Source organism: Dama dama, chromosome 7 (assembly GCF_033118175.1).
Source record: "Dama dama isolate Ldn47 chromosome 7, ASM3311817v1, whole genome shotgun sequence".
Taxonomy (NCBI): Eukaryota; Metazoa; Chordata; class Mammalia; order Artiodactyla; family Cervidae; genus Dama; species Dama dama.
In genome coordinates this window covers 12,460,300-12,477,239 of record NC_083687.1, presented here as the reverse complement: position 1 = coordinate 12,477,239, position 16,940 = coordinate 12,460,300, and the positions used below count along the sequence as shown (strand labels likewise).

General features: G+C 42.8%; 1 protein-coding gene across 1 annotated transcript in view; it reads left to right on the top strand.

Annotated features, from left to right (window-relative positions):
* SLC26A8 (solute carrier family 26 member 8) overlaps positions 1–10,810 on the top strand; it is an 82,740-nt gene extending 71,930 nt beyond the window's left edge. Inside the window, exons 17-20 of the mRNA XM_061146534.1 lie at positions 4,535–4,897; positions 8,554–8,608; positions 8,709–8,893; positions 10,189–10,810. Of these exons, the coding sequence (XP_061002517.1) occupies positions 4,535–4,897; positions 8,554–8,608; positions 8,709–8,893; positions 10,189–10,611 (1,026 nt within the window). The 3' untranslated portion in view covers positions 10,612–10,810. The remainder of the gene's footprint in view (positions 1–4,534; positions 4,898–8,553; positions 8,609–8,708; positions 8,894–10,188) is intronic.
* Positions 10,811–16,940: the final 6,130 nt, after the last annotated feature.

The following is a 16,940-nucleotide window of genomic DNA, read 5'->3' as shown; positions in this document are numbered from 1 at the left end:
TATCATCTGAACCATTTTTCAGTGTACAGTTCAGTAGTGTTAAATACATTCACATTGTTGTGCAATCATTACCACTATATATCTCCAGAACTTTTTCATCTTGAAGAACTGGAACTCCGACCCATTCTACAACTTGGCATTTCCTCTTCTTTCCAGCCCCTGGCAACCACCATTAGACTTTCTGCTTCTATGAATTTGACTATTCCAGATACCTCATATGAGTGGAATCATACAGTATTTGTCTTTTTGCAACTGGCTTATTTTATGTAGCATAATGTCCTCAAGGTTCATTTGGGTTGTTCTTTATTTTAAAAGTTTTTCATGGAAAAATCTGAACCTATACGAAAGTAGAAACAAGTATAATGAGCCTCTATGTACCCACCAACCACTTTAAGATTTATCACCTCATATTCAATCATTTCATCAATACCCCTACCCACCTATAACCCATCAAAATCACAGGATTATTTTGAAGCAATTCATGGAATTTTAAGGCAACTGAGGGCATTCCCTGGCAGTCCAGTGGTTAGGACTCTGTGCTTTCACTGCCGCGGGCCCAGGTTCAATCCCTGATCAGGGATCTAAGATTCCACAAGCTGTGCTGTATGGCCAAAAAAAGAAACAAACAAGCTGGAGAGACAGCACTCCATTAATGTGACATTTAAGGTTATTATTGTATTTTATCCATCCAAAAATATACATTATTTCCCATCTCTGAAATTTAGATACATTATATAATCAATGGCAATATTATAGTTTAATTTGCAGTGTTTTATTTCTTTTTTTTTAAATTTAAAAAAAAATTTATTTAGCTGTGCTGGGTCTTAGTTGCAGCACGCAAACTTTTGAGTTACAGGATGTGGGATCTAGCTCTCTGACCAGGGATTGAACTCAGGGTCCCTGCATTGGGAACCGGGAGTCTTAGCCACTGGACCACCAGGAAAGTCCCTTATTTCTTTCTTGATAGCACAAAAAGTAGTAGTGATGAAAATAGTATGGTGAGGCATACCATGCAGCATATTGCTATGTTCTAAATTGTGTGTCTATAACAACTCTGACTTCAGGTAAAGAAATATGGGCATGAACTCAAAAAGACAGGGAAACATCACGGTAGTAATGGACTTAAGACGGGCAGGAGAGAGAAAATTGGATTTACGTCCGGTAGGAAGAAAGAGGACTCACAGTCCATGAATAGGCTTGGGCAGCAACACAGAGGTGAAAGTGAACATGGGGTTGTCAGAGTAAGGGCTTCCCCAGAGGCTCAGCAGTAAAGAATCCTCCTGAAATGCAGGAGACATGGGTTTGATCCCTGGGTCGGGAAGATGCCCAAACACTCCAGTGTTTTGTTTTTTTTTTTGGCCGGAAAAATCCCACGGACAAAGCCACCTGGCAGGCTACAGTCCAAAGGTCGCAGAGTCAGACACGACTGAACTACTGATCACAAGCACGTCAGAGTAAGAGGCTTGGCTTGGGCAGTAAGTTCAGGCAGATCCCAGAGGGAGTGGATTGTGAAAGCTCCTGAAAGAGTGTAGAGCAGATGGAGAGAAGTGGGGAGGCTCTCGGAGGTTTATTTTTTTTTTTTTCCATTTTATTAGTTGGAAGCTAATTACTTTACAATATTGTAGTGGTTTTTGTCATACATTGACATGAATCAGCCATGGATTTACATGTATTCCCCATCCCAACCCCCCCTCCCACCTCCCTCTCCACCCGATCCCTCTGGGTCTTCCCAGTGCACCAGGCCCGAGCACTTGTCTTGTGCATCCAGCCTGGGCTGGTGATCTGTTTCACCCTAGATAATATACATGTTTCGATGCTGTTCTCTTGAAACATCCCACCCTTGCCTTCTCCCACAGAGTCCAAAAGTCTGTTCTGTACATCTGTGTCTCTTTTTCTGTTTTGCATATAGGGTTATCGTTACCATCTTTCTAAATTCCATATATATGTGTTAGTATACTGTATTGGTCTTTATCTTTCTGGCTTATTTCACTCTGTATAATGGGCTCCAGTTTCATCCATCTCATTAGAACTGATTCAAATGAATTCTTTTTAATGGCTGAGTAATATTCCATGGTGTATATGTACCACAGCTTTCTTATCCATTCGTCTGCTGATGGGCATCTAGGTTGCTTCCATGTCCTGGCTATTATAAACAGTGCTGTGATGAACATTGGGGTGCACGTGTCTCTTTCAGATCTGGTTTCCTCACTGTGTATGCCCAGAACTGGGATTGCTGGGTCATATGGCAGTTCTATTTCCAGTTTTTTAAGAAATCTCCACACTGTTCTCCATAGCGGCTGTACTAGTTTGCATTCCCACCAACAGTGTAAGAGGGTTCCCTTTTCTCCACACCCTCTCCAACATTTATTGCTTGTAGACTTTTGGATAGCAGCCATCCTGACTGGCGTGTAATGGTACCTCATTGTGGTTTTGATTTGCATTTCTCTGATAATGAGTGATGTTGATCATCTTTTCATGTGTTTGTTAGCCATCTGTATGTCTTCTTTGGAGAAATGTCTGTTTAGTTCTTTGGCCTATTTTTTGACTGGGTCATTTTTTTTTTTTTTTTTTTTTAGTATTTATTTTCATGTATTTATTTGGCTGCACTGGGTCTTCATTGCAGCACGTGAACTCTTAGTTGCAGCATGTAGGATCTAGCTCCCTAACCAAGGATAGAACCCAAGGCTCCTGCATTGGGAGAGTGGAGTCTTAGCCACTGGACCACTCAGGAAGTCCTTCATAGGTTTATTCTGCCTGGAGAACCTTGAATCTCCTCACCACTGAACCCCACCATCAGCTGTCCCCCAAAGGCCTGGCCTCAGTGACTGTCAAGACTTGGGGAACATCTGTCTTCTTTGAACTGTAATATTATCACTTGTCCACACCATTTTTAGCAATACAATATATACTATCATGTATAGTTATCTTTACATTTTCCCCTATTTTTAAAGTTTATTTCACAAGCAACATTATTAGAACAGATTTTTCTTGAAGAAACGTCATCCCAAAGTATACTTCTGTAGCAAACAGATTCTTCATTTTCCCACATGCCTTCCAGTTCTTGTCCATATAGGTTGCTGTTTTTGCTCAGTCACCAAGTTGTGTCCAACTCTTCGAGACCCCATGGACTGCAGCATGCCAGGCTTCCGTGTTCCTCACCATCTCCCAGAGTTTGCTCAAGTTCATGTCCATTGCATTCGTGATGCCATCCAACCATCCCATCTTCTGTTGCCCTCTTTTCCTTCTGCCTTCAATCTTTCCAAGCATCAGGGTTTTGTTTTGTTTTTTTTTTCCCCAATGAGTCAGCTGTTTGTATCAGGTGGGCCAAAGTATTGGAGCTTCAGCTTCAGCATCAATCCTTCCAATGAGTATTCAGGGCTGATTTCCTTTAAGATTTCCTTTATAGGTTTTTACTCATCCTTTAAATGGACATGTGCCCTCTACCCAGGTAGAATCTGGCCACCATGACTGCAGAGTCAACATTCACATCTTTCTTGCCATTGTATTCCTGAGGCTTGGTTCTGTCCTTAAACAATGCCAAGCACCCCAGGCCCATTAGGAGGGTAAGAGGAGTGGAAGGTAAATACAGCCATGCTCTAGGAACTTCTGTCTTCTTGAGGAAGTTTGACAGACAACAGTTTCACTGTTGAGAAAGAAGGAGGGTTGAGAAAAGGGACTGACGGAAGAAATACTGGCTTGGCCAAAAAGTTTGTTCAACTTTTCCATAAGCAACTATAATCCAATACTTCAAAGTTATAGTAGGTGCTGGAGACTAATTAGAACCCAGGGATGAGGGAAAAGAATAAATCAAAGATGATTTTGAGTCTGGCTCACTAGGACAATGATAATGTCACTGATGCATGTGGGGGAAGTTGGTAGCGGGGAGGAGGATGCTGTGAGTGGTGAGGATCAGGGAAGATGAATGTGGCTTTATATATATTGTTGTTGTTTAGTAGCTAAGTTGTGTCCGAATCTTATGACCCCATAGGTTGTAGCCCATCAGGCTCCTCTGTCCATGGGATTTCCCAGGCAAGCATACCGGAGTGGGTAGCCATTCCCTTCTTCAGGGGATCTTCCCAAGCCAGGGATCGAACTTGCATCTCCTGCTTGGCAGGCAGATTCTTTACCACTGAGCCACCAGGAAAGCCCATGCATAGACAGATGGCTAGTGGGAAGCCGCTCTATAGCACAGGGGGCTCAACACTGTGCCCTGTGACAACCTAGAGGGAAGGGCGGTGGGGGGAGATTCAAGAGGGAGGGGATGTGCATACTTGTGGCTGATTCACGTTGTTGTATGGCAGAAGCCAATATAATATTGTAAAGCAGTTATCCTCCAATTAAAAAAAAAGATCAATATGGTTTTAGTCACAAGCTAGAAGTGACAATGAAATATCTAAGGAGAAAGGTATAGTGCGTGGTCTGAAGTTTTCCAAGAGCAAGGGAAGTGAATTAGTAGACAGAAACAGCATAGTTGCAGATACTTCCAGCCTTCTTGGAGTCTTATCATAGTCCTCCCCTAACTCTGTTGTCCCAGGTTATTTACACCGAACGATATGAAGTTCAACGGGGCCGAGACTCCTCCTTCATTAACCTGATCCGCTGCTCACGTTTCGAGAGCATGGACACAGCCCAAACTATGTCTGAAGACCAAGTACCGTACATAACATCTTCCACATCTCAGAGAAACCCAAACTATGAGGAGGTGGAGAAAGTTTGGCTTTCTGATGATCCTTCCAGGAGCATGACGATCACACTCCCTGAGGCTTCTGACACTCAGGTCAGGGCTACAAAACTGCCTTACTCGACTTCAACTATTCTACCCAGCGTCCACACCATCATCTTGGACTTCTCCATGGTACATCTTGTGGACGCACAGGCTTTGGTCGTATTAAGACAGGTAAGTACTGAGGAGGTGTTCACAAGAGCTCTGATCCCTGACTGAATCCTGTTAGTCACTGATCAGCTGCTCTGTGACTCCTAGGCCACTAGAAACGTGCATACCAAAGACAGTTTAAGGTCAACCAGAATAAAAAGAAAATGAAGCAACTCTGATTTACTAAACAAGGGTTGGTTCCCTAAGCATGGCATGTTGTTCCTCAAGGACTAAAAATCAGAAAATTCTTAACTCCATTGAAAGAATGATCTGTGTCACGCCCAGCAACTCACATCCTGGGAGTTAGCTACAAAAAATTTCAAGGAATAGGTTCATATGCTACAGAAAAATGTTCACACAGAATTCTCTACTATTCAGCTGCTCTAAAAGGCACTCAGGAGGTTTGAGGAAGTTGTGATGAAGTGACACATCAAGGGTGAGGTTGCCCAGTCCAGTACCCCAGTCCAGACCCATAAGTATCTTCCCCAGTTCCCTCTTCATTGCCTCTTTGGGTGAAAAAGGCAGGAAAGATTTTTCCTTCAAAAGCAGTGTTCCCTGAGCCCTGATTTCTCTCCCACCTTCTAGTTTCTCAGACAGTTTTCATTTCTCTCCTTCTTGTACAAATATGGACAGTCCAGGTGCACAACCAACCATACTGTTTTTATTGTTTAATGTCTCATAAGCACAAAATGGGCTTTCCTGGTGGCTCAGATGGTAAAGAATCCGCCTGCAATGCAGGAGACCTGGGTTTGATCCCTGGGTTGGGAAGATCCCCTGGAGGAGGGCATGGCAACCCACTCTAGTGTTCTTGCCTGGAGAATCTCCATGGATGGAGGAGCCTGGCGGGCTACAGTCCGTGGGGTCGCAAAGAGTTGGACACCACTGAACAACTAAGCACAGCACACAGCAAGCACAAAATAGTGCTTGTGGGAAGCTGCTAACGGGAACCTGCCGATAAAGCACGGGGGCTCAGCTCGGCGCTCTGTGATGGCCCAGAGGGGTGGGATGCAGGGAGAGTAGAAGGGAGGTCCAGGAGAGGGGGGATGTATTATACTTATAGCTGATTCACTTCATTATACAGCAGAAACTAACGCAACATCGTAAAGCAATCATATTCCAATTTTAAAATCGCATAAGTATCTTTTTCTCAGGCAGCTTCTCTCTTTTCATTCTCTCTCGCTATTGCTTCTGCTGGCTCAGTTTCACATATCCTGAACCCACTCGCTTCCCGGCTCTGACTGCACCCACTTTTTTTTTTTTTCTTTGAGAGCTGCTCCTTCAGCTGATTTTCCTTCTTTGATGCTCAAATTCTATGTAACAAAATATTTATAAATATTTTATCCTATTTCTTATTCCCAAGCAAATATGATTCTGTTTTAAGTGAATCCAGCTCCTCTTCGGTCTAAGGCAATAGGAAGCTTGTCATAGCAGAAAGTGGTCTCTGGATGTGTGCTCTGTCCTGGCTTGACTGCCACCCCCTGTCCATTGGACCCAAGGTAACTTAGGGTCTTGGTTTCCTCATCTAAGAAATGAGAGGCTGAGAAGAGATTTACATTAAGGGTTTTCCCATCCATGAGACCCTCTCCCCTCCAACCCCCCCCCCAACTCCATTTGTAGACTCAGATATACTTGATTATATTTTATCTTTGGAACTTCCCCATTTTAGGTTGTAGTACTGGGCTGTGTTCTCTTCTCCCGGTCTTACACTGTAGATGCAACTTTAGATTTCATTGACCTTCCGTTATTGAATGCCTCTTACATGCCAGACTGAGTTGAGCACATTTATATACACTCTTTCATTTAGTTCTCACAACAGCCCTGGGAGACAAGCCACATTTCCCCCTAGGAGTCCTGGGCTCACAGCCAGGAAGGGACCTGTCCAGCACTGGAACTTAAAGCCTCTGACTTTATGTCACTCTTCCCCCTGTTCTGTAGCTGTGCCGTCTTCTCCTCCCTCTCTCTCTTTTTTCGTTTTTGTGGAGGCACCATGTGTTCTGGTCCTTAGCATGACCCTCCCACACCTGGCCTACGCTGATGACTCTCTGCCCCAGATCATGTCTGGGACCTTGACTTTGCAGCTGTCAGAGGCTCACAGCACACTCTTGCACTTTAAAAATCACAAGTTACTCCCCAGGGGTCTGACTCCGTGTTTGTTTCCAGCTTGGTTTGTAGCTTCTTCGGTCAGGGCATTGGAGAGGAGTGATTTCTTTGATCACATCACCAAGGCCCAGCAGTTCTTTGTCCTCCCTGACATGGTGCTGTTTGTTTTGCTCTATACTGCTTTGTTGGAGGAAATGATTGCTTTGTTTACTTCATAATTGATAACTTACACTCACTAAGAAAAATTCCAGTGGTTGATCTTATTAGAGATAATTACTCCATTTAAGCTTCTTGTTTTAAAAAAATTTTATATATTTATTTTTGGCTGCACTGAGTCTTCATTGCTGAGCTTAGGCTTTCTTCAGTTGTGGTGAGCAGGGGCTACTCTTTATTGAGGTGCAAGGGCCTCAACAAGTGCAAAGAACTTTCAGTGCTGGAACTTAAAAACCATTGCAGTGGCTTTTCTCATTGCAGAGCATGGGCTCTAGGCACATGGGCTGCAGTAGTTGCGGCTCACAGGCTCCGGAGCTGGGGCTCAGTAGCTGTGGCACATGGGCTTAGTTGCCCCACAGCACGTAGGATCTTTCTGAACCAGGGATCAAACCCATGTCCCCTGCATTGCAAGGCAGATTCTTAATCACTGGATCACCAGGGAATTCATCAGCTACATTCATGAGATTTGAGTCTCCCACTGCTTGTCATTTAGAGTATGTCTACGGTGGCTCTTTACCAAATCACTTTGTGATTTACCATTTGATCAAGAATGACTTTCTTATTTCTTCCTGGTAGTGAAAGAAGTAGAGTCTGTCTATTTTGTTTCTTTTGACACTTCAACTAAGGGCCCAGGGTTAGAACCTGTTGAGTGTTAGAGTATTAAGGTTAGTGGTGACTTGTTTTGAGTTGAACATTAAGATTTATAGTCCCAGAGCATATGTATGTATGTATGTATGTGTGTGTTTGTGTGTGTGCGTGGGCTGAAATGTATACTTGAGGTCAGTATTTGATGTTTATTAATCTGAAGTTAAATATCTGATGTTTTACTAAATTCAAATACAGGTTTGTAGAGCAGTTCTGAATATGACCCTTAGGGTCCCTGAATACCGTTCCCAACTGTATCACCTGACCATCTCTGGGCCACAGCTTGCCACCTCTGTCCAGTGAGCTCCGGAGAGAAGGGAGTCACGTGCAAACACTAAGCAATGACACCAAGTTGTGGTTGTTTGTGAGGACTGTCCAGTGGTCCCTGTCACGCCTGTGCCCACGTCTAGCCTAGCACCATCTTCACTTGAACACTGTCTCTTTATGTGAACTGTTTCCCCACTTCAGATCACGGACAACCCTCCCTCTCACTCCCCACCCGACACGTGACCATCTGATTCTCTTCTGTATTCCTGGCACTTTGGCCATTTCCTGGCCCATAGCAGTTTGCTCATCAGATGTTTACAGAGCTGAATGGGTGTGAGGTACAGATAGCCCAGACAAGTGAATGACCAAAGAGATTTGAAATTTCAGCTAATTAAAAGGCCCTTTCCTCTACCGAGTGTGAAGATCTCTATCACTGGTTTACTCTCTCCCCGCAGATGTTCAGTGCTTTCCAAAACGCCAACATCTTGGTGCTCATTGCAGGGTGTCACTGTGAGTATCCTTCCTCCTGTGAAGAGGGCTGCGTTTTGAATCCTGGATCCTCTCCTCCCCAGGTGTCTGACCCTGTGTGTGTTCCTGGTTTGGTTTGTAGCTTTTGTGGTCAGGTCACTCGAGGAGAATGATTTCTTCGACACTGGCGTCACTAAGGCCCAGCTGTTCCTCACCCTCCACGACGCTGTGCTGTTTGCTTTGTCGAGGAAGTTGCCGGAGTCCTCCGAGTTAAGTGTGGACGAATCAGAGACCGTCATACAGGAAACCTTCTCAGAGACAGACAAGGTTGGATGATGTGAGGCAACGGGGGTGGGGGGGAGGTAGGGGGGGACATCTAATCAGAGAGAGATGAGCAATGTGCAGGGAAGGTTTTTGAGTGTGCCTGTCCCAGAATGTGAGATGCTGAAGGGTTCCCTTACCAGTTGGTAAAGAGCCGTCAATCTGGGTCCCCAGGTTCTCACACTGCCATGACATCTGCATGTCATTCAGGATCCTTTCCCAGTCGAAGAAGGGTTACCCCACTCAGAAGAGGCCTCGAGAATCCTTTCACGGCAAGCTTGGTTACGGTATGCCAGTGCCATACCGATTAATACCTATTTTAAATATCTCCCTATCCTTGGGATGAATAATAAAACTGACAAGCTAGCAGACGTAAAGATCTGGCAGTCTAACTTTATGACTAGAGCAAAAGGTAGGGATTATGGACAGAGACAAAGCTAAAGAAGACAGCAAGGGTCCAGGTCACGAAGGGCCTTAAACACCGTGCCGGGGATTATACTAAGTCCCCTACATACAAATGAGCTCTGCTTCAAGAGTGCGTTCATAAGTCCAACACAGCTAGCCTCGGTACCCAAGTAACACAAGTGGCTGTATAGTACTGTACTGCAATAGGTTTAAATACTTTTCACACAAATAACACATAGAAACAAATGCAAAAAGTAAGCCTTCTAAGTCTTACAATACAGTACCTTGAAAAGTACAGTAGTACTCCAGGGGCTGACATCAAGTGAACAGGTAAGAAGAGTTACTGACTGGAGGCGGGGCGGGGAGCGGGGGAAGAGGTGGGAGATGGTAGAACTGAAGGATCGTCAGCAATAGGAGATGGAGGGCAAGTTGCAGTGTCACTCACGCCTGACACTGATGGCAGAGGTTCTGGTTCCTTGCTGGAACCAGATGCACATTCACATCTTTGAAAGCTCACAACTTGAAGGTTTGTATGTAGGGGACATATTATACATTAGGGGGTTGAAAAGACAAGTAAAATCAAGAAGACAAGACATTCGGGAATGCTGACAAGACCACTGTGGTTTAAATGGATGATCATGAAATCTAGGCTGGCTTAGAAAAACTAGAGGAGTTGGAAGTTATGGATTAATGGAGCCCGAAGCATAGTAAGTAACTGGGAAACTGGAAGGTGCCAAGAAGATGAAAAGCAAATTTAGGCCAGAAATATTTTCTACTTTGCCAGGAACCCATGCTTTCTGGTACCATTAAGTCCTACTATATTCTGAAATTCCTTGACTGTTCAAAAATTAAATACACTTGGGAAATTTTAACCCATCTAACTGTGTGTATTTCAGAAAGAAGAATCAAGACATAAAACAAGCAGAAGTCTTACAGAAGCCCCCAGAAGTAAAATTCCAGCCTTCTCCTTACTCCCAGACTCAGAGATGGAAGAGGAATCAGACTTGGATCTGTATTCCACAGTACAGATGTCTAAAGACCCTGGGCTGGATCTGGACCTAGACCTGGATCATGAGGTGGAGCCTGAGTCAGAGCTAGAGCCTGAATCTGAGCTTGATCAAGAGACAGAGCTCGAGCCTGAGCCAGAGGCCAGTCCCAGGCCGAGTAGGCAGAAGTACTGGTCTCTGTTTAGGGCTATAATTCCCAGATCCCCAACGCAGACTCAGGCTAGGAAACAGTCAGTAGAGAGGAGGCATCAAAATGTGAAACCATACACATCCAAGGCTGGCACCAGTGAGGATACCTTGGAGATGAGCTAGGAGTAAGGCATCACATTTCCTTGGCAAATCCTCCCCACCCAAACAGGGCCACTTGGTCCGGAGATGCAGGCTAGTTACAAACTAGCAGCACTCGCTTGGCGACTCCTCCACCTGCTGGCCTCCTTCCTTGCTCAGCACTAGGATCGCACTCCCAGATCACAATGCTAACCAACCAAGACTTATCTCTGAATTCCTTATCCAGGCTCACTTCATCTTTTTTTTTTTTTTTTTTTTCAGTTTTAAAAATTAAAGCTTTATTTAAAACATTTGAATCCATTGTGGTTTTTACACAATGTGTTATTTTATTTTGTTTTTTAATTTTATTAGAATATAGTTGCTTTACAATGGTGTGTTCGTTTCTGCTGTACAATGAAGTGAACTGGTTATACATATACATGTATCCTACATGTAAGACCTTTTTTTAGATTTTCTTCTCGTTTGGTTCACCACAGACCCTTGAGTTGAGTTCCATGTGCTAAACAGCAGGTTCTCATTAGTTATCTGTTTTATACTGTTTTATATATCTGTTTTATAGTGGTATATGTATGTCAATCCCATCTCCCAATTTGTCCCACTCCTCCTCCCCCCCTCCATCAGTAACCATGTTTGTTGTCTACATTTGCAACTCTATTTCCACTTTGCCAATAAATGCATCTGTACCATTTTTCTAGATTCCACATATAAGAGATACACAATATTTGTTGTTTTTCTTACTTCACTCTATATGACAATGCACGTTTTTTACACTTCTGTTCAACTATGTGAGATATATCTGCAGTTCTGGTAGAATATTTGAGATACAGATGGTTAGCCTTTATAGAAATTATACATCCTTTCATTGATGGTGAGGGTAATATAAGGATGGTTCTTTAAATGAAAATTAAATATTACTGAGAAAAAAAATGCTGTTAAAATGAGTATTCTCATATTTACTGCAGGAATGAAGTGGAAGACTTCATAAACTGTCATTTTTGTTGTTCTCTATAATAGAAGACTATTTGTTGGAAGTTAACCAAAGCATCCTATTATCCCACTGTGTAGCAGATTAATGGAGTTTAAAATAAACTTCCTTGTATTATACAAGAAAATGGAGGGCTACATACTGCTTGCTATGTAAATAGAGGTTTAATTAACATTTAAGGTTTTGCACCTTCAGACGTTGCAAGTGTTAATTAAATCTGTATTTACATGGCATGAAATGTAGATTATGTGCTTTTCTTGTAAGAGTCAACAAAATTTGTTCGAAGTACAACTATTCCAAAGTGTAGTCAAAGTTTTGTGAAGAATAATCTCTCTTTTTTTTTCATTTATTTTTATTGGTTGGAGGCTAATTACTTTACAATATTGTAGTGTTTTTTGTCATACATTGACATGAATCAGCCATGGATTTACATGGGCTCACTTCATCTTACCTTCACCAGATGTTCTACCGAAGGACTTCCTTCTTCATACCCCTCACCCTTGTGATTTTTTTCAGACCACCTCTAACTTATTCCCCTCATCTCTGTTCCCCTTCCTCCAAAGAGATGAGGCTCAAATAAAATACATAATTCTAGTTATATCTGGACCCTTCCTGCATCTTCTCCCTTCTCTGAATTCTGTATGCAGAAGAAAATGTCAGGTGAAAGAAATTCCAGAAGTAGGTAGACATGGTGGGGAAGAAAGGAGCAATAAAAAGAAAAACTGCACAGAATCTGTACTTTATATGTAGGTTATCTCCACTGTGGCTTCCCTGGTGGCTCAGGTGTGAAAGAATCCGCCTGCAATGCAGGAGACTCAGGTTCTAATCCCTGGTTTGGGGACTGTTAAGCTGAAAGCAGTTTTGCCATCACTCCAAGGTCAGGATCTGATCTTGACAGTTTTAGAAGGCCAATACACTGGACCACCTGATGTGAATGTTAGCTCTATACAGCTCCCCATGGTCTTCAGATTATCTTCACCATTACTTCTTCCATACAATTTTTTAAGATACAGGCAACCTAGAATCTATACTGTCAGTGGGCCAAATTTAGTTAAAATCTGTGACAGACACAAACTCCTTAGGAATGGAGAAAGTCAATCAAGTCACTAGTTCGGTCCAAATTCATTAAAAAAAATTTCCCCTCCTCCATTAAAAAAAGTCTACTATTAAGGTACAACCTGAAGAGAAATATATCTCCTGGGCAAAGGCATATGGAATACTGAATTTTATTTCCCACTCAGTAAACGAGATTCCTCTTGCTTAAATAATCAACTTCTCTCACCTGTTGGATGAAAGAAATACTTGTTAAAGTGTGTCTCTTTTCACAGAGCTAGCAGGTGCATTTACTCATTCTGCAGACATTTACTAAGCATCTGCCACAGCACCCCAAACTGTGGGGTAAGTAAGAGAGTATATCCCTCCCTACTTGAAACAGGTATAAGGTGAGACATAAGTTTTGTAACTAGCCCAAGGTCATATACAATCAGAGACAGCCTTAAAAGAGGTGGGAGCTGAAATCACAAGCTTCATTTGTTCCTGTTTACTCAGCACATTTACTGAACTCCTACTATGTGCCAACCATCATCCCAAGTGCTGAAGACACAAAACAAGCAGGATAGATAACAAAAATAATTATAAATTGTGATAAGTACCTTGAAACCCAGAATACCAGAAACCCAGAGGGCATAGCATCAGGAGGACCTGCACCTATCTTGGGTGTCAAAGAAGCTCTTCCTATGGTGATGGCATGTGGCCATGCGTCTGATGGACAAGAAAGAGACATAAGGCAGGGCCCAATGACTGCCAGGAAGGCAGAGCCAGACGGGTGCCCGAGAGTGGTGATGGTGGGTTACGTACAGAAGCTGGGCACTCAGGGACACCCACAGTTGGAGCCTAAGGGTGATTACCATGGCCAAGGGTTCAACCAGAAGCTGGGTCAGACCAGGAATGAACTGTCAGGAGCACTGAACGGTGGCAGGAACAGGCACAGAAATGTTTCAAAACCAAGAAAACATTTCACATTTAAAACAGGAGTTACTAGGAAGTGCATGCAGAGCCCAGTTTCTGTGAATGGCTGCCCTCTCATTCCAGCTCCCTTTCAGGCCCACACTTGCATCAGAGGAAGGTCTTTTAACACAGAAGCAATGGCTTTGGACACTCTGGTAGAGTTTAGACTTCGGTCCTTTCTGTTATAACTGCAACACGGCTAAAAATTGACTTTCATGCATGTCCTCAGATAGACCAACCCGATGCTTGGGCTACAGTCTGTCTTTAAAGAACATTCTCTATAAACCCATAACATCCATCCCCACCCAAAATAAGAATAAAAAATGGTCAACTGATTGTAAATAGTTCAGCATTAAAGAATAAAGTGAGCAACAATTCAAAGGCTGAGTCTTCTTCCAAAATGCAGGTCACCTGAAATTCTGACATTTCAAACTTTACAAAATGCCATGGTTTGGATTGGTTGGCTCACTTTTCATTGCATGGTCATCATTGCAGATTTTATATCTCTCATGGGAAATTGGAGAAAAATTCTAAAGCCAAAAAAACTAGTATAGGCCGGATCTGAAAGTATAACTATTTTCGCACAAATCCCTGATGGCTCAGTTGCTAAAGAATCTGCCTGCAATGCAGGAGACCCCAATTCGATTCCTGGGTTGGGGAGATTGGCTAGAGAAGGGATAGGCTACCCACTCCAGTATTCATGGGTTTCTCTGGTGGCTCAGCTGGTAAAGAATCTGCCTGCAATGCGGGAGACTTGGGTTTGATCCCTGGGTTGGGAAGATTCCATGGAGATGGGAAAGGCTACCCACACCAGTATTCTGGCCTGGAGAATTCCATAGACTGTATAGTCCATGGGGTCGCAAAGAGTTGGACACGACTGAGCGACTTTTTCACTTTCACTGGAAAAAAAAGACCTCAAAGTGGCTATGTGCTACAGTAAATGGATTACAGGGGTAGGATTTATATTAATACATATTAAAAAAACTAAGTGAAATCAATAGAACTGTAGAAAAGTAGGTTTGGAAAAAAATATTGGTCAAAATAGGTGGCCCTAGGTAGCTGTCTCTAGATCCTTTAAACATCACAAAGCCCAATGGATTGTAACTTGATCTTACCCATATCTTATTTAGATGATATTTAGATGAGACTTTGCACTTAGACCTTTTGAGTTGCTGCTATGTGAGAAGGTCATGAAGTTTGGGGAGCCAGAGATGGAATGCTATGGTCTAAATGTGTTGTCCCAAATTCATATGCTGAAATCCTAATCCCCAAGATAATGGTATTAGGAGATGGGGCCTTTGGGGGGTAATTAGGTCACCCTTATAATTATTAATGGGATTACTGGCCTTATAAAAGAGGCCTCAGAGAGATCCCTCCTCCCACTATATGAAAACACAGCAAGGACTATCTATGAGCTAGATAGTGGGTTCCCACCAGACATCTAACCTGCCAGCACTTTGATCTTGGACTTCCCAGTCTCCAAAACTGTGAGAAATAAATTTCTGTTATTTATAAGCCACTCATTCTATTGTATTTTGTTATAGCAGCCCAAATGGACTAACATGCCCAAGGACTTAACTATACTGCATCTAGATTCAGTGCTCATTTATCACTAGAAATACAGGAAGCAATGGCAAAATCCATAATCCATGATGGCATAATAATCTTGAGATCATAGAATCTCAGTGCTAAAAAAGGACCATGAGGGTCATCTAGACTAATTTTACCCATCCAGGCTCCTACAATTAAATTTAATTAAACACATACTTATTGGAAGACTCACTGTATCCCAAATACTCCATGTTTCCATAATCTATTACTACATAACAATGGACCCAAAATTTAGTGGCTTAAGCAATAGTCATATATTTGCTTACAATCCTGCAATCTGGGCTGGGTTAACTTGGACCCATTCATGAGGCTGTAGTCATCTAGAGATCCGCCTGGAGCTAGAAATTGAAGATGGCTTTGTTCACAAGTCCTAGCGTCTCTGCTGAGATGCCGGGAAGAGCTGGAGACTGGCCAGGCAGTGATCTTTCTCTCTGCAAGATTTCTCCAGAAGGGTACCTGAACTTCACACCGTGGCTCGAGGCAGCGTGTCATCCGCCACATTCTGCTAATCAAAGTAAAGTGACAAGCCCAGCCTTAATTCAGTGTGAAGCCAAATCCACTCTATTAATTTTTTAAAAAGTCTTTATTACAATATCACTTCTGTTTTATGTTTTGGTTTTTTGGCTGAAAAGGCATGTGGGATCCTAGCTCCCCAACCAGGGATCAAATCCACACCTCCTTCATTGGAAGGCAAAGTCTTAACCACTGGACTGCCAGGGAAGTCCCATATACTCCACTTCTTGTAGGGGAAATAATTTATGGCCATTTTTAATCCACCGCACTATGAGAAGCATGAGGATAAAAGAATAAATAAAATATGATGTCTCCCCTCAAGAAGCTCCTAAGCTTACAAACAAGCCATATGGGGAGGGAGTGTCATGTCTCCTAAATGAAAAGATGATGATAATGAGAAGTATGGAAATACAGATGACAGGAAGGGTTAGAAAGAAAATGAGAGAAAACCGCTGAGAAGAAATGACACCTGAGCCGGGCTCAATTGAGACTAAGTGGGATAAACCCGAGGTTCTCAATGGACCAAGGATGAGCAGGGGCACCACATCTACTGTGGAGCTAGTGTCCGCTTGGGGTGGGAACCAAGAAAAATCTTGAGTTTTGTTCTGGGAAACAGTTTGATCACTTCAGGTATGACTTGTATGCATTGTTAGGTGAGACTAGAGCATCATTTGTATAGGACTAAATTATTCCCCCAAATTGGGACAAAGTCTTTCTAAAAACTCTCTGAATACTGCTCTGAATATTGGACTTAACAAAGCCAAAGGAACCTCATGCTTGAATTAATTTTGCCTTATCTTAAAAATCTGCTGATGGAGACATTTTTGAGCTTGTGATATAGTTTTGAAGTGAAAGTGAAAGTCACTCAGTTGTGTCTGACTTTTTGCGAAATATAGCTTTTTGTGGTTTTTTTTTTTGGCCGCATCACACAACATGCAGGATCCTAATTCCCAGTCAGGTAATGAACCCCGGCCCCAGTGATGGAAACGTGGAATCCTAACCACTGGGCCTCCAGGGAAGTCCTCAAAATACAGTTTTTCATTGTAAGAATAATACTCTTTAATGAAAATCTATAAAATACAGAAAAGCAGGGAGTGGAGGGGAAGAATTTTTGAACTGTGCTTTTGAACTGTGGTGTTGGAGAAGACTCTTGAGAGTCCCTTGGACTGCAAGGAGATCCAACCAGTCCATCCTGAAGGAAATCAGTCCTGAATATTCATTGGAACGACTGATGCTG